Source organism: Physeter macrocephalus, chromosome 18 (assembly GCF_002837175.3).
Source record: "Physeter macrocephalus isolate SW-GA chromosome 18, ASM283717v5, whole genome shotgun sequence".
Taxonomy (NCBI): domain Eukaryota; kingdom Metazoa; phylum Chordata; class Mammalia; order Artiodactyla; family Physeteridae; genus Physeter; species Physeter macrocephalus.
The window spans coordinates 48,530,178-48,548,294 of record NC_041231.1 but is presented as its reverse complement, the minus strand read 5'-3'; the positions used below and the strand labels follow the sequence as shown (position 1 = coordinate 48,548,294).

At 40.3% G+C, this 18,117-nt stretch overlaps 1 protein-coding gene across 1 annotated transcript in view; it reads left to right on the top strand.

Moving 5' to 3' along the window:
• Positions 1-18,117, top strand: part of ULK4 (unc-51 like kinase 4) — a 591,889-nt gene that overhangs the window by 269,872 nt on the left and 303,900 nt on the right. Inside the window, exon 31 of the mRNA XM_024117044.3 lies at positions 8,593-8,641. Within this exon, the coding sequence (XP_023972812.1) occupies positions 8,593-8,641 (49 nt within the window). The remainder of the gene's footprint in view (positions 1-8,592; positions 8,642-18,117) is intronic.

Sequence of the window (18,117 nt, the reverse complement as noted above, 5' to 3'; positions counted from 1 at the left end):
CCATACACTGCGTGGAGAGCCTCTTGACTGCTGGTCTTCCTTCTCACCTTCTGTACTTTTTGTGCTAGAAACATTCTGTTGCCTGGATTCATTCAACAGATGTGGATTATCACAGGGCTGTATTGGGCATCTACTGAGGTACTAGGTAGAAAAGCTTTTTTGAAAGTTGCTAATGTAAAGTTCTTCTATTTCCACCTAAAACCTCCTTTCTATTGGAAAACGTTTGCTTTATACATAAGCGAAGTGTCTCTTTCTGAAATTCATATCTTTTTCATGCTGTTTTAGACAGTGGGAGATTTTTGTACATCAGAGGTACATTCTGGTATGGCTCGTGTGCTAGCTTAATTGTGACCCTTTCTCAGCAAATGAAGCAGTCAACTTTATAACTTGGCTTAAGTTATTTTTATATTGTTTATGTTTTGTGACCACTGGGGTGCAAATTTCCTCAGGGAATAAGCAGAATGCCTATCCTAAGGAGGATTCTGTAGATGTTGGTAAAATGACTAGATCTGAAATTCTCTGTGCTAAAGCTGCTAAAATCTTAACCCTGCCCCTTCTTTCTTTGGGGGAAAAATAAGTCTTTATATGTGTACCTTTATTGGTAAGACTTCTGCGGTTCTCTGCAAGAGGATTAGCAGGCATTGCAAGCAAAGGCAAACATTTCAAGGAAAAACCTTACAAATATTCTTGCTTTCAAGATAGACATAATATCATGCCATAAGTAAACATTATGAAACCATTTCCTTTTGAAGTTGATTCACTGAACCAATAATTTGAAATTCAGCTTGATGTTAGAGACCTTTTATTTTAAATGACTGTTGTTGGTCCACTAGACTGATAAATTAGGTGAGCCATAAGAAACAAAAAAGCTTTGTTTGTAGTCTAGCACTCAGTTATTAACAAATATGAAATCTAAAACTCCTAACCAACGTTGTTGGAAAGCTAACAAACGTCCAGCATCTATTTTGGGTTTGTACACAAGTTGGCCAGAAGCATCTTGTTCAGAGAATGAAATCTGAATTATTAAAAAAAAAAAAAGGAGGCAGGGGTAAGATGGAATTGGGGTCGGGGGAAAGGTCAAGTTTGTAGTGGGCAGAATTCTAAGATGACCTTCAAGACTCCAAGCCCATCTTCTCCCACTTATTCAGTTAAACACTAACTTAGGGCTTCCCTGGTGGCGCAGTGGTTGAGAATCCACCTGTCGATGCAGGGGACACGGGTTCGTGCCCCAGTCTGGGAAGATCCCACATGCTGGGGAGTGGCTGGGCCCGTGAGACTGTGCTCTGCGACAGGAGAGGCCACAACAGTGAGAGGCCCACGTACCGCAAAAAAACCCCAAAACAACACTAACTTAGTCCTGTTGTGAGGGGATATTGCAGATGTCATTAAGGTCCCAAACTAGTTGACCTTAAAATATGGAGGTCATTTGGGTGGTCCTGACTAATCATACGAGCCATTTAAATCTGGTCTAGAGGTCAGAGACAGGTAAGTCAGAGAGATTTGAAGCTTGAGAAGGATTCTACATGGAGGAGATTCTCCGTCGCTCGTTTTGGAGATGGAGGGGGCCACGTGGCAAGGAATGTGAGTGGCCTCTAGAACCTGAGAGGGACCCCTAGCTGACAGCCAGCAAGGAAATAGGGGCCTCAGTCCTACAACTGCAAGGAACTGAGTTCTGTCAACAGTGATGGAAAATGGATCCCTTCCACCCTCCAGATGAGAATTTAACCCAGCTGGCATCTTGATTCCAGAATTCTGATACTCTGAGCAGATAACTCAGCCATGCTGAGCTAGACTTCTGACCTACAGATCTTTGAGCTAATCAGCAGGTGTGCTTTAAGCCATGAAGTTTGTGGTCATTTGTTATGCAGCAATAGAAAACTAATATGAGGCCTCTGTCATGTCTCCTTTGCATCACTGTAGTAGCCTATTAACTGGTCTCTCTGTTTCTAGACCAGTGTTGCTCAAACTGGTGAAGAAACAGTTTTTGAAATTCCAATGTGTTGCAAACCAATACTGTGGCAGATTGTGTTTTACGAAGATGGCTGCAAAAACATCTCCCGTCCCTGTGCTCTTCTGTCACGTGACCGTGCCACGCCCTCTCTCAGGAGGCTCTAGTTTCCTCCACCTGAGTCTGGGCTGGCCTTAATGACAGGCTTATAACCTCTTACCATTTTCAAGTGATGCTCTGTGTTGCAAGGCTGTTAGAAAAGGCCATGCAGCTTCTGCCTGGTTCTCTAGGAAGGCTCTTCCTTGGCACTCAGCTGCCATGTTTTGAGAGGCCACGCCACGTGGAGAGGGCAGTACTGGGTCATCCGTTCAACAGAATTAACAGCCTTCCTTGAGTCATCCCAGCCCAGATGCCAGACATGTGAATGAGAAGCCTTCAGATAATTACAGCCCCTAAGCTGGTCTAGTCAACCCCAGCCTTGTGTCTTCCCAGCTGAGGCCTCAAACATCGGGGACAAAGACAGGTCATCCCCACTGTGCCCTGTCCAAATTCACGACCCACAGAATCAGTGAGTGTCATAAGGCACTTACTGCTTTCTGGCACTACATTTGGGATTGGTTTGTTATGCAGCAGCAGATAACCAGAATAAACATTTTAATAAAATGCTGTGAAAGTGAAATTATAAAAAGACAGAATATAAGCAGAAAACACATAGTGTCACTGCTATGCTACTCTTTCGGTCAAAGTAGTTACAAACCTGCCAAGATTCAAGAGGAGAGGATACAGACCCCACTTCTCAAAGAGAGGAGACTTGAAGAATTTGGGAGCCATTAAAAAAAAATTTAAATTTTGAAATAAATTTAACCTTATCGAAAAGTTGTAAAAATATTACAGAGAATTTCCATATGCCCTTCACCCAGCTTCTACTAATGGTAACATCTTATGGAGCCATAGTACCATTGTCAAAACCAGGAAATTAATCATTGATGTAATATTGTTAACTGATCTGCAGATTTTATTCCAGTTTTGCCAGTTTTCCCAATAATGTCCTTTCTCTGGTCCCGGGTCTAATCTAGGACCCCACAGTGCATTTAGTTTTCAGGTCTCCTTAGTCTGCTCCAATATGGGACAGTTCTCACCCTTCCCTGTCTTTCACGACTAACGCTTTTGAAGCGTACAGGTAGTTATTTTGCAAGATGCCCCTCAAATTTGCTTGAATTTTTTCATGGTTAGATTAGGGTTATGCATTTTTCACAAGAGTACCCCAGAAGTGATGATGTGCCCTCCTTAGTATATGATATCAGGGTGTACATGACGTCAGTATGTCTTATTCCTGGTGATGTGAAACGTGCTCCTTGGGGAAGGTGCTCCCTGCCAGGGTTCCCCACTGTAATTACCTTGTGGATAGGTACTTTGAGACTATGCAGATGTTCTGTTTGTCATCATGTTGCTGGGGCCATGTTATAAAACTGCCACAAAGTTCAAATTTTTTATCATTAGATCCAACAGATTAAAACATAATCTTTCCAGTTTCTGTCATTATAGTGTCATCGATGTGGGCTGTTTGCAGACTGGCTCTGGTCTGCAGACCACACTTCGAGGAGCAATGTTCTAGGCTGCACTGCTTCACCAGTTCTTTTATTCCTGTTACTGTCAGATTGGAGTTTGAATAGCAAATCCAACGGTGTCATTCTTCAGCTTACAGTTCGTCAGAGGCTTCCCATCCTTTTAGGGTGCAATCCAAACTTCTAAGCCTGACGGTCAAGGCTACATCATTCTGCTCCATCTTTCACATTATCCCTTTACTAGTTAGACTTCTCCGATTATCCTCACCATTGTATCCATGTAGGCACACCTGACTCCTCCACACACTGTAGCTGGCCAGTCCCCTGTCTTTCAAGGCTGATGAGCAACTCTTTTCAGTAGTCTGGGCTCACTAGGTTTTTCCCATGTCTAGTCCCCTGTATCCTGTGCATATATCTCTGATAGATGTTGAATTTTGTTTTTATGTTTGGTTATGTATATGTCAAGCCATTTAAAAAAATTTTTATGAAGTATAATTGATTTACAATGTTGTGTTAGTTTCAGGTGTACAGCAAAGTGATTCATTCATATATTAGCTATATCATATGATATATGTCTGTCAAGCCATTTGACTTGACTGAGCTTAAAGGCGTTGATTTTGAGTTATAAGATTAGCCCATGACAAGGGTTCAAGAGTGTTAATCATAACTTGAGATAGTATCCAGGAAGAAATGTCTCCAGTACTAAGTAAGATCTGTATGACCAGATGGATTCCAGAAATGCAGAGACGGTGTGTGGAGAAGCCCTTTGGGGAGGACATTGTCCCTGATGGATAGGGTTGACTGTTGGGGCCTTTGGCTCTAGACTTGTGGCCCTTCTTCATGTGTATGGTCTCTACCCCAGGGGTAGATAAAAACTTCAAGCGAGGAAGCAAACTCAACACAGTGCAGCTCCATGGGTGGACCCCAGTGTCTCCATAGGCCTGTTTTATTGCTTTTGGGGACCACTTTCTTTGTCCTGCAAAACTGAGCAAAGAGCAGGTGGAGATCCTCTGCCTTCCTCTCCCTGCACCTCCTTCTAAGTTTTAAAGGAAAATTTTAAAGAATGCTAATAATGGTTTGAAATTCAACCCAACCTAGTGTTACAGCTCTCTGAACAGAACGAGAGTGATCTCCCTGTACCAATTTTTCCTGTGTTGCAACTAGTCTTTTATATCTAAATATTGCTAAGCTTACTTTATATTTAGCCCCATTTTCAAAGTATATGAAATGTAATTGTGCCAGAAAATAGAGAAAAGCAAGGCTGCCATGATTCCATAGGTCACCGCTAATAACTTTACCTCGAAAGCAATTGTTCTTTCTTACATCAAAAGTGTTGACCTATTATTTAAAGTATACATTTTAATCTTTTTGATAAACATTTAGCACATTTTGCGATAAAATCTTCTTAAAATTTGTGCTCATAGCTTCCAGAGATAAATCTCAACTAAGTATTTATCAGAATTTAAATACATGGTATTTTAAATGGGTTATCAAGCATTAACAAATACATGAAAATGTTATCAATAAATGATTTATCAATTAAAAATTATCAATAAATAATTTATCAATAAATAGATTTTTAAAAATTTCCCAATACCAATGGCAACATTTACTTTAAGAACAGGAGGGAGTTAGATTGCCAAATAATGTATCCTAAAGATTTTCATAAATTCATTCAAAATTTTCTAGTTCAAACAGCACCTCTTTTGTTAATAACATAAACCACAGATATACAAAGTCCCAGTCAATCTCCTGTAATAAAACCTTGTAAGGAAAGCTCTTTCACCATGTACAATCTTATCATTAAATTACGTTGTTAAAGGGAAGAAGAACCGCCCCTCCCCAACAAAAAACCCAAGGTAAAGTAGTCCCAAGAATGGAATTTGGAAAGGGCAGTATATTTCAATTTAATCATCTAGAATTACTTAAATACAGTGTACTTAGATGGCTAACATAAAGGAAGAAAAATTTACTGTGCTACAGTTACTATCTTCACAATCCTTTGAAGATTTGGGATAATTTCAAAAAGATCTCTACTTTGTTTTTGGTTTAAAAAATTCAGATAAATATTTTCCCTTCCTGTCCTTCGGGATGTCTATAAACCATAGAAATTTCGTTCTTTTCAAATTTAGGAAATAACAGACTCATGTAGTAAGATGATACTGGTCATTTAAATCATGGGGGCCAACCACAACAGAGCCCCCGGATAAGATAGCCTTTTGAGTCATGATTTTCCAAAGTCTCTGTGATGACTTAAGACCTGCTGCCTGAATAAATCCCTGAGAACCAGCCACATCCACTTTGTTTAGAGGTAAGCCTCCTCCTCCCTGCTCTACAGAGGCCTGAGCACCGGAGCTGCTCCCCAGAGGACCAGGTCAGAGCAAGAGAGCTCCATTACTCAGAGCACATCAAGGGTTGATCATCTGAGAACCGAGCTACTAATTGGACTTATGATGATATGAAAGAAGATGCTTAAAGTAAGGAGACGTATTTTTTAAAATCAATATTTAAGAACATATTGAAAACTATGGTCTCTAAAGCAGTCTAAAATCTGTGGATTTCAGATATTTTGTTTGTTCGTTTTTGTTTTTTGTTTTTTTGCGGTACGTGGGCCTCTCACTGTTGTGGCCTCTCCCGTTGCGGAGCACAGGCTCCAGACACGCAGGCTCAGCGGCCATGGCTCACGGGCCCAGTCGCTCCGCGGCATGTGGGATCCTCCCGGACCGGGGCACGAACCCGCGTCCCCTGCATCGGCAAGCGGACTCTCAACCGCTGCGCCACCAGGGAAGCCCGGATTTCAGATATTTTATATGCAACTCACAATAAAACAAAATGCATTTTATGTCACTACCCAGTACACGTATTCAGACCTATAAGTGAAATAAAAATGCCACGGACAATACTGTGTGTGACACCCTTGGATATTTTCTATTTTATTGTTTTAAATTAAGAAAATGCTAGTCAATAGCCAGTAGACTCATTGCCCACTTATCAGTCACTTCCCACAGTCTGGAAAAATGCTGCCTCAGGTAGTTGTAAGTGTATGCAGCCACCGTTGTCCCATACCTGCTTTAGAGTGCTTTTGGGATTACATGTGAGGTTAGTTCATGAGTCACAGAAAATGTCATAGAAAAAAAAATTTTTTTCACTAAAAGTGATTTTATTTAGCTTGAGTTCCCTTTTTATTTACAGATGTGGCTCTAAATTATGTGTTAGTCAAATCAAAGAACAAATTTTTTCTGGTTGATTGTGTTCAGAAGAACGTGAGGATCGAAGTGTTAGAACTTGAAGGAGACTCAAGAGGTAGTCCAGGCCATCCTGCTCGTCATGCAGAGACCCGGAGACGAACTAGTTGCAAGTTTTAAGAAAGAATTAAGGTCGTTTATGTAATCATATGTTAGTAATAGAATGTATTTTAAAATACCATCACAGAAAGGCTGGTGTTGTGAGTGGCTGCTTCTGGATCTGAATGTTGGGGTAGACTGTGATACAGGGAGCTGTCACTTCTAGGTACTATTGGGGAGGCAGTGGTGCCTGTGTCCCTGTGACTTTCTTGGCTGTGGTTGATAGGGCCACTTGGAGATGTATGTGCTTGGCTCTTTCAGCCTGGGCCTAATAAAAGTATATATCATAAAAATTAAAAAAAACCTGTTTGGCAAATGATATGGTTAACATCTAGGAAGCTGAGGAAGAGGATTAAGAATGTGCTGACGTAAAGTTGTGCTTGGTCCTGAGTCTGTGCATTTCCTGTCCTGCCCAGGCATGGTATAAGGAGCTCCATCCTCACATCTGAGCCTTCAGTTGCCCAGGAAAATGAGAGAATGTAAATGAATTTAATATTTGTAGTCAAAACCTTTTCCCTCTAATATATCGAGACTACAGAAATCATCACGTTTATTTTTGCTAGATACTGAGCTAGGGCTTTCTAAGTGCTTCAGTCTCTGAGAATTCTCTCTGTATCTCACTTTTTCTTAACAGATATTTGTAAAACACTGTCATCTTTTTTTTGGCTAATCTCATAGGCTTTTCTTTCATCAAAGTATTATCATAGACAAACAAGCTCTAGGGATGCCAGACGATAAATTCCCTTTCTATCCTCCTGGCATTTTCTGTGAAATAGACAAACAGCACATACATACAACGAAAACAACATGCTTGTCTTAAGTGCTGTATTTTATCCTACAAAGTAAATTCTAATCAAGTTAAGGAATCTGATTTTTTTCTTTAAACTGGAGCAGGATCAGCAAATTATAGCTTGTGGGCCAAATATGGGACACTGCCTGTTTTTGTAAATAAAATTTTATTGGAACACAGCCATGCCTATTCATTTATGTATTATTTATGCTTGCTTTTACATTATGGAGACAGAGGTAAGTAGATGCTATAGAGACTGTGTGGCCTGCAAAGCCTAGAATATTTACTATTTGGCCCTTTATAGAAAAATGTTTACTGACCCCTGGAGTAAAGGAATATTTAGAGATTGAAGTATTGTTCTTAAAAAACTATCACTTTTGAATCAAGGCTATTTTCCCTTAAGTAGCATGAAAAAATTCTTCTGTTACAAACAGATGACAATTTATAACTACGTTTGATGAGAGAAAGTGCCCAGAAACTATTGCGTGATTGGTGTCTACCTTTTTTTAAAGATCGTTAAAAATCATTGTACGTTAAATCATTAATGCTGAGAAGGTAACTAATGAGGCATATATGAAAGATTACAGTGTGGCATGCTAATAATTTAACTACAGGGAGGATTGGTTACATTATTTCAGCTGGCATTGTCTATTTTGACAATCTTTATAATAATTGTGAATTTTAATAAAATTTTACATTGATAAATAACAGTCTGAGGTTTTACTTGCTACAGATCAGTGAGGCTAAGCTAATAGTCATTTGCAAAGAAGCCTCATATTTCTTGTGTTTAGATGTAGTTCAGTGTATTAATATGAGTATTTAGTCATAATATTTTTCAGTCACAGAATTTAAGCAATAAAACATGGGGCTGCAATGCTCCATATCAGGGTAGCAGTTTAAATAATTTTAAAATAATTAATACATTATCTTTTCATTTTTTAACAGACTTGTGGAAGAAAGCAAACTGATCCCACGCATTTTTGATGTAATTCTGGTAAGAGAAGAAATGTGCATCTGAAATTCAAGTGAAATTTAAAAATTTTTAAAGTTTTGACCACGTTGTTTGGTTGGGTTCTAACCCTAACTCTCCCCAGAAGTATTGTGTGTCCATCATGTCACTTAACCTTATTAGGCCTCAGTTCCCTTGTCTGAGCTCTTGTCCAGCTCTGAGATTGTATAGGGACGCTGTTTAATGACCTGCCCTCTTTCTGAAAATCCTTTGCATTTTATTTCCATAAAGTTAAAAAATATGTTATCTAATATAGAAAGAATACTGTATCTGAGGTTGGTTTGTGGAGGAAGGGCAGAATGACGATTGCTGTGCTTCAATTTGAATTTTCTGATTTTCACCATGAAGCTCTCTGACTTTGTCATCACTGGGTCAGATCAACAATTTTATGCCTACAGGCAGAAGTTGTCTTCTTCAGAACGTAGAATAGCTTAGCTTCTGTACACCATTTTTTCCATTCATAGAACACAACTTGATTGAAAACCATCGGTTAAAGAAAACCTTTCCTCTCTGGTTCCTATGTTTAGAGAATAAAATGGGACGTAGGGTTGGCTTTTCTCACTTCTGATAAATCCCTATTTATACTAAATACAAATCTGAGAATTAGGCTGAAAACTCAGTTGGTACTTATAGCAAGGGAGTGCCCTTAGCCAAAGAAGTGTTCTCTTGTACCTGAGTGGGTTGTCCCCCCTTTACCAAAATGTTTCCCTCCATAGCTAACTGACAGTGCAAGGGACAAAGGAGGGGACATGTCCACAGTCAGATCAGCCGAACCTACCTTGGTCATCAATGGAGCAATAGCTGTTATTGTCTGATAACCCTACAAATGGAAGATTAGCCCTCTTTAATCATCCTAAAATATTAATCTACAAGTTGTTTGTGTGCTGATAGGGCTGTATGGTGAAAACATTTTTCTTAGCTTCAGATCTCCCTTTTTTTGGTGGAGAGCTGTTGGGTTTGCTGAGCTATTTGAGTTAGGCTGGGAGTGTAGGGGTGGGCATGGGTAGTATTCCCAAAGCACGCTCAAGTGACAACAAGATGACCCAGAGCTGCCGTGCTTAGAGGATTGAATTGCTTCAAATAGTCAAAGGGGATTTTAGAGGCAGTATCAGGAGAAGAAAGGGAGAAAAAGGAGATGAAGAACCATGGAGATCATCAGCTGTCTAGTGGGGATTTTTAAGCTTTTCCCAGTGGTATGTGCATCTCCCACCTTCAGTAGGACATACATCACTTGCTAATTTGTTGTGGAGTTGGATTTGTTTTTGGAGGGCCATGGGTGCCGTTAATGTCGGGTTCGGCTGCACGGTTGGGCAAGGGGCAGGAGCCAAAGCTGTCCACGTTCAGCCACCTCTGGCTTGCAGTTGAAAAGAGACTTGGTGCTGCAGACAGAGCTGGAGCTAGACTGGACCTTAAACTCATGGATGTGACTCATCCCCTTGCTGTGCCAGGAGGGCTTCTGACCTGCTGAGGTCAATACAGCTCCTTTTGTGACTGATAGAAAGTTCTCTACCCAGCCTTTGGCAATCATCTCAAGGTCTAAAATCCCACACATGGAAAATTCTTCCTTGTAGGTTACCAAAACCCCTCCATACGTGATGAATCTTTGTATAATGAGCACCTAGCAAGGCTTCATATTGTGCAAACGTTTAACTGATTAATGCCACCATTGAAACCCCTGTCATTGTGTTGTAGCTGTCGTTGGGAGTGCATAGAGGTGACATACACTTTCCAGGTCAGGATTTCAACTTGTCCTGAGCCCTGTGACCTCGGAGGCATTTCTGGGATGAGGCTTTTCCTCCTGCCGGAACAGCTCCATACTCAAGTGTTTTGTAGGCCCTTATTTTGCAAAGAGGCCCTGCTGCTAAGAAAAAGTAAAGAAAAAAAACAGTTGGAAATCACTGCTTTTTGGGACAGGACTTTTGATGTATTTGAAGAACATTGTTGAATCCCTATTCTATTTTTGTCTTTCTTGAGTTGAATAATCTCTACTTTTTTCTCTGTATACATACATTTTTAATCAATGAAGTATCTTTGTAGCAGTCCTATGAACTCTTACCTTGTCCTTTCTAAATTTTTGTCACCGAGCTAGACATAATATTTTATTGATTCTATGCTGTCCTTTTTTTTTTCCCCCATATTTTAACATTTCTGAATCCAGGCTATACTTCCCAAACCAATGACATTTTACAGTAGCTTTCAGCCAGGTGACCTGGTTGTCATTGCCTTAACCAATTCATTTCAGTTTTATTTTTCTTTTTATTAGTGCCCAAGAACGATAGATTAGAAAAATATATGTCTAAGTTTAAAAGAGCTCTTTCAATTTTATTTCAATAAAAATAAAATGAAAATTCTAAGTAATAAGAAACCATACCATAGTTTAATTGGCAGCATTTTTCTTCTGTAGTGCTTGATAAAATAATGGTGTATCTTAGAACTGATGGATTCCTGGATTCAAGAAAACACAGTGTATACTTCAGTTGGGTTTGGTTTCTAAGTTCAAGGGCCTAGGTGGTGTCTGGCATATATATAGCAGCCTCTAGCAGTGGTTTGATCAGAACGAGACATAATGAAAAGATTGTACGAGACCCTTTGGCTACTGCTTGTGTCTTTTAGCCACTCATTAAAAAAACAAAACAGCATTTGACTCGTTTAGCTGGTGGTCCACTGTGACGTCTTGATGATTTTTTCCTTTACTCTTAGCACATAACTGTTTTCCATCTTCGGTTTGATGTACTTAGAGCCTGATAATGGGCTTTATAACGTCGTTCTTTTCTAGAGTTCCTCATATGATATGCTCTTACCCACAGTGTAAGACATCCTCTCCTAGATGTTTTTCATTAGAAAGCGAAACTTTCTTCTGGTGGGCAGGAATTGCAGTCAGCTTCTATGTCTTTCCTGCAGGCTTGGAGGAAGGTGAAGATGAAGGCAGCAGAATTCTAAATTTGTCATCCTGTTTGGTAGGAGGTTTCTCAGGGGAGAAAGAGAATATTGTGAACCCCAGGGGAGGGAGTGATTGGCTCTGCTCCGTGTAGGGAGAGGAGTTTCACAGAAGTAACCTTTGAACAGGGCCTTGAGCGGCTTGTCGGTGAAGAGAGGGCGCATTCCAGCTTTGGGGATGGTGAGTACTTAAATGTGCCTGCACCAGGGCCGTGGAGAGATAGCAGGGAGTGAGTAGTTTGGGACCAGATTCCCGCAGGGCTTTATACTGTGGTTCTTTCTTAATTGTTGGCTTTGCAAATAATTTATGCTCTTCAAAATCACGGTCCTCTAAACAAACTAGTGGTTACCAGTGGGGAGAGGGGAGGGAGGAGGGGCGATATAGGGGTAGAGGATTATGAGGTACAAGCTATTATGAATAAAATAAGCTGCAAGGCTATATTGTACATGGGGAATATAGCCAATATTTTATAACTGTAAATGGAGTATAACCTTGAAAAGATGTGAATCAATATCCTGTACACTTGTAGCTTATGTAATATTGTACATAAAGTATACTTCAATTTAGAAATTGAAAATAATCAGGATCCTCTATTTAAAAGAAAACTTTTTGAGCCCCTCTACTGCTGGGACTATGTGCAGTGAGGAGGTATGCTGCCTGGCCATTGGGGTTGGGTCTGGAAGAGGAACAGGATTAGGGTCATGGGCTTATACTGGAAACTTGAAACAGGTTGAAAGCTGGATTCTGGGAGTCACCTGTAAGACTCCATCAGCGAGGCTTTTTTTTTTTTTTTTTTTTTTTTTTTGGCAGTACGCGGGCCTCTCACCGTTGTGGCCTCTCCCGTTGCGGAGCACAGGCTCCGGACGCGCAGGCTCAGCGGCCATGGCTCACGGGCCCAGCCGCTCCGCGGTATGTGGGATCTTCCCGGACCGGGGCACGAACCCGCGTCCCGTGCATCGGCAGGCGGACTCTCAACCACTGTGCCACCAGGGAAGCCCTAGGCTTTTGAGATCAGCCAAAGGGACTGTGGGAAGGGAGCTGAAAAGATAGAGCCAGTCTCAGAGGTCTCATCTAAGGGTCCAGGAGTTCTAACACCACATTCAGGCCAGAGAGCAGGCAGGATGTTGTTAATCCTGTGTTTCAGCTGCAAGCGTCCCCACTCTTGGCAGGCCAAGCGGTGGGAAGAACCAGGTAGCTGATAGCTTACAAAAGGGAGTTGTCGCAGCAGCTCAGTGCTGCTTCCCTGGCAGACGTTGCATTTTCACTGGCAGCACAAGGCAGCTGTGTTGGGGGGAGTGAAGCCTCAGGCAGCCTGCATTGAATTTAGCTGACTAGATTCCCACATACAGCCTTCAGGGTCTACGACTCTAAGGCAGTCTGGATTTGCTTCATAAATGCAGGCTCCTGGAGAAAGTCAATCATAGGAGGACCTGGTGGCTTGGTTTTTGAGTGCAGAGTTGCTGGCCAAGCAGGATGGAAAGCATTCTTCTTTCTCCTTTGCCACTTTCCAAAGAGTAGACATTGCTTTTAAATATGTCTTAAGTATAAATTTGGATGGACCAGCCTTTGGGTTTTGCTATAACTCTAATCTCTCTTCATTTTATTTCAGTGGTTTATGTTTTGACCTACTTCCGTAAATCATTTTAATGCCAAGTAATATGGGCAACCTGTATTTTATTGGAAAAAAAAAATCTATATTCATAGCAGATTTTCCAATATGTGCCAAAATATCGCTGTCATGATATTTTATGTGTCTATTCCAGCACAGACAATTAAAGAGCAATTTCATTGGCAAATGTTAACAATAAAAAAGGGATTAGCAGCACACGAGTTTGACAATTATATTATTTTAACAGTTCTCGAAGATAGCAGTTGAAGCAAGTTTGAGTAAATCTTTCAAGTCAACTGTATCTTTAGAAAAGAGTCTCTTTACTGACCTTTGGAGCCTAAAGGATTTAGTCCCCGAAATACCAAAGTAGTACAGACTGGTAGCCTCATCACATTTAAGGAATGTTTCCAATCCTGAGCGTTCATCAGGCTTCTAAAATTACTTTGCTCCATTTTAGTTGCAGCCCATCTAATGTGAATTGGTTCTTAGGGTTAAAATGACAGGTTACTTATAAGTTTAAGCATCTGCATGCCTGTGTCCAATATGCCATTAGTAAGCTGCTGCGCTGCACTTGAGCATGAATTTCTAAAATAGAAAACGTGATTTGATTAAAATTTCAAAATGCTTGACTTAGGAAGGTACTTTAAAAGTTACACAAAGAGTACTTACTGGATGCAGGGGGTAAATCTGAATCTTCAGTCTACATGGATACCTATCAGGGATTCTGTAGATTGTAAGATGGAGCTCTATAGCCAATTCCTGGTGCATACGAAGATGATTTTATACACTGCTAACATACTGCCATTAAAGTATGTACTTCGAAGTGTTTTGTTCAGTGGGGGTGAGGAAGAGGATGGATTTATGCAGATCTATTCTGTAAACTGATATTTACAGAATAACTCTCTGCGGCTAGTGTGCAATGTATTGATACTGGGTTAAATGAAGTGAAGTTGCCCATACAGCAGCTGAACTGATGGCTTTGATCTGATCAATACCATGTTATCTGGTTAGCTGAATAAATGGATTGAAGCTAAGTAAAATAAACTTCTATCAGTATACTTGGGCTAAAGCATGACTAGTTACTGCATAATCAGCCCAAATGGTTTGAAAGAAGATGGACTGTATTAAGATAAAAACTACATGTTATATCCACTGAAAAAATGCTAAAATAGGGCTTAGGATATCTTTGGCCAATCACAGGGCATATATTGGGAGTGTGTTACATAGGGCTTCTCCCAAGTCAGTGTAATCTTGCATGTTATCATCATCATTCTTGTTTCTAGTTCTGCTCTAGTTCCTGGGCTTCACTTTGAGGAAACAGGTACTATATACTCTTCCTTCTCTGTAAGGAGATGGTCTAGTTACAAACCATAGAAGTAGAAAGTGATAGGATGTCAAATAATGTACTTCCTAAGAGTGTTAAGCTTTTGTGTTTTTTGGTTTTATTCTTAATTGATCATGGGATTAGACTTGTGAAGAAGTAAGGGTAAAATTAAGGCATAGCAAATAAATGAGACCTCAACAAGAATGAGTTACAGACCAGTGAAAAGAGATGCATGGTCCAATAAGGTGTTATAAGGGAGAATCAAGAGAAAACAAACACTGGATTAAATTTTGAACAAGCAAAAGAATTAGTATAGTACTGGAAGAAGAGGCAGTGTTCTTGTTTGAAGGTCTGTGAATCTTAGGTACTTATGTGAGCCTGTCCCCCTGCACTCATCTCATTGCCTGTGCTGTTGATTAAATTTCTCCTCCAGACCTGCGCTTTTCAATATGGTAGCCAGTAGCCACATAAAGCACAACGAGCACTTGAAACACAGCTCTGTGAATTGAGATGCGCTCTAAGTGTCAAATAAATACCAAATTTCCAAGGGAAAAAAGAGCGTAACGTAGCTGATTAATTTTCCTGTATTGATTACATGTTTAAATGGCAGTATTTGGGGTGTGTTGGGCTATGCGGAATATTATTAAAATTAATTTTATCTGTTTCTTTTTTCTTACTGCAGCTTTCAGAATATTAAAAATACGTGGCTTGCATTATATTTCTGTTGGATAGTGCTGCAGTAGGTGATTTCCTGTCTTGTATCGTCAGTCACGTTGTGACTTTCGCTTCAGGAGGAAACTGCTCTATGTACAATGAAACTGCGTTTGTCCCCAGCACATTGCCCTCCCTGCTTTTTGTTTTTCAGTACGTTTTGGTTTATTAGTGAACAAGTGAGGGAAGTGAGGCATGGCTGTTACATTTAGACGCTTTCTTCAAGATTTCAATCATAGCTGACCTTCCTCCCCTTGATGGTGGATTGGAAGATGAAACGGTAGGAAGGGCCAGTGTTCTTCAGTATAATGTACTCACAAAAGGCAGTGTGGTTGTAGCTCCCCTGAATTTTGGCCATGACTAGTGATACCACTCAATTTTACTTCTTTCCTAACTCTGCAATATCTGAGGATGCCCAATGATTGGCCATTGGTCAACTTTGGGTTGAGGCTTGTGTTAAAATACCCACTGTGGTCATCAGGCCTTGCCCATTCTCACTACTCCAAAGCCCTATGTGTTTGGGGCCCTTTGATAGATGGAACAAAGTAAGGTAACTTGTGGTATATACAAAGAGGTACTGGAAGAGCCAAGTTTAAAAGCAGTGATCATTCATTCTCAATATATGACCAGTGAATGTTATGTTATCTCAAAGTTCCTCAGTAATGTAGGACCCCATAAGTTTATTCATAAACAAAATTATTGAGGTACCCACTTTTTTGAGAATGTGGAAATATCAGTAAAAAGTTACTAGTTTTGATTAAAGCAGCAAACATCTACTAGCATTTGCTTTTGATGCTCTTTGCATTTGTTTTCTTGGATGAGCAAGAAAAAGCAGAATTTATGTGCTTACCCCCTCGATGCAAAGGATTTTCAAGGTGGGCCAGGAAATCTGATGCGGTAAAGCAGTTTACAGATTTATGGGGAAAGGAGGGCTTTTTTAATAGCTCTAGCAAGTGAATTGCATTTTGGATTTATTAGAGGTACCAAATTGGAGAAACACTATGATGAGATGCCAGTAAGGGCAAGTTATTACACAGGATTTTTTGGTTTATTTTTTTCTGACAACAAAAACAATATGTGCTTGTAAAAAGTTCAAATCGTACAGAAATGTCTAAGATAGAATGGGAAAGTCTTCCATAATATCACAGCCTACAGCTTGATGCATATTTTCCGTATTATTTTTTCATGTATGTATTTTAAAAATATTTATTTATTTATTTGGCTGCACCAGGTCTTAGTTGCAGCATGTGGGATCTCTGTTGCGGCACATGGGATCTTTAGTTGCGGCACACGGGATCTTTAGTTGTGGCACACGGGATCTTTAGTTGCAGCATGCGGGATCTCTAGTTGCGGCATGTGAACTCTTAGTTGCAGGATGTGGGATCAAGTTCCCTGACCAGGGATCGAACCCAGGCCCCCTGCATTGGGAGTGTGGAGTCTTAGTCACTGGATCGCCGGGGAAGTCCCCTACATATGTATTATCTCTCTCTTCTTTTTTTAAAAAAATGGGACCCTACTAAATAATATATTTTATATCTGTCTTACTTTACAATGTCCATGGCAGCAGGGTGTGTGTGTGTGTGTGTGTGTGTATGTATGTATGTATGTACACCCATATGTATTATTTGTTCTATTTGATGGCCATATCATATTTTTTGTATTAGCATAATTTATTTAGCCAGTCCCCACTGATGGACATTTCAGGTTTTCCCCCCAACTTGCTGCTAATATGAGCAGCACTGAACAGAGAATATCTTTGTACATCTGTGTGAGTTTCTATAGGATAAGTTCTTAAAAGTTGCATATTACACCAAAGTATATACATCTTTTGTATTTTAATATTACTCTCTGAAGTGGTAATATAAAATTTCCCACGCAGCAGTAGTATAAAACAACACCTGCCTTGCCATACTCACAACTGAGTATTACTGGTCTTTAAAATCACGGGTCCCCAACCCCTGGGCCACGGACCGGTACCGGTGGTCCTTGGCCTGTTAGGAACCCGGCCGCACAGCAGGAGGTGAGCGGTGGGCCAGTGAGTGAAGCTTTATCTGTATTTACAGCTGCTCCCCATTGCTCACATTACCACCTTAGCTCCGCCTCCTGTCAGCATTATGGTGAGTTGTATAATTATTTCATTATATATTTCAGTGTAATAATAATAGAAATAAAGTGCACAATAAATGTAATGCACTTGAATTATCCCAAAACCATCCCCCGACTCCCGTCCGTGGAAAAACTGTCTTCCACCAGTCCCTGGTGCCAAAAAGGTTGGGGACAGCTGTTTTAAATTGTCAGTTGTTTGTATTTTGACCTGTGTGCTTTTTAATATCAGAGTCAAATTTATCAGTTTTTTCTGCTTATAGCTTCTGTTAGGAAAGAACTTCTCTTCGACAAGGTTATAAAGTATTAATCCATCTTTTATTCTATACATTTATGGTTTTATCATTAAATCCTAAATCTTTGCTCTAAAATAACTTTGTTGTGAGGAACAACTACAAGTCCAGCTTTTCTCGTCCCCATACCTCCCTCTCACCAACACCAAATTCTTTCAGTGGTGTTCGTTGATGTAATTCGTCATGATGGTGACTTGAAATGCCATATTTATCATTCATTCACTATATTTTGTTTATTGTCCGCATTGACATACAGTAAGCTGCATATATTAAATGTATCAATATAATTTGATGAGTTTTTACATAAAGATTCAATCAAGATAATGAATGAACATACCCATCATCACCAGCATTTCCTTGTGCCTATTTTTTTTTTTTTTTTTTTTGTGGTATGCGGGCCTCCCTCTGTTGTGGCCTCTCCCGTTGCGGAGCACAGGCTCCGGACGCGCAGGCCCAGCGGCCATGGCTCACGGGCCCAGCCGC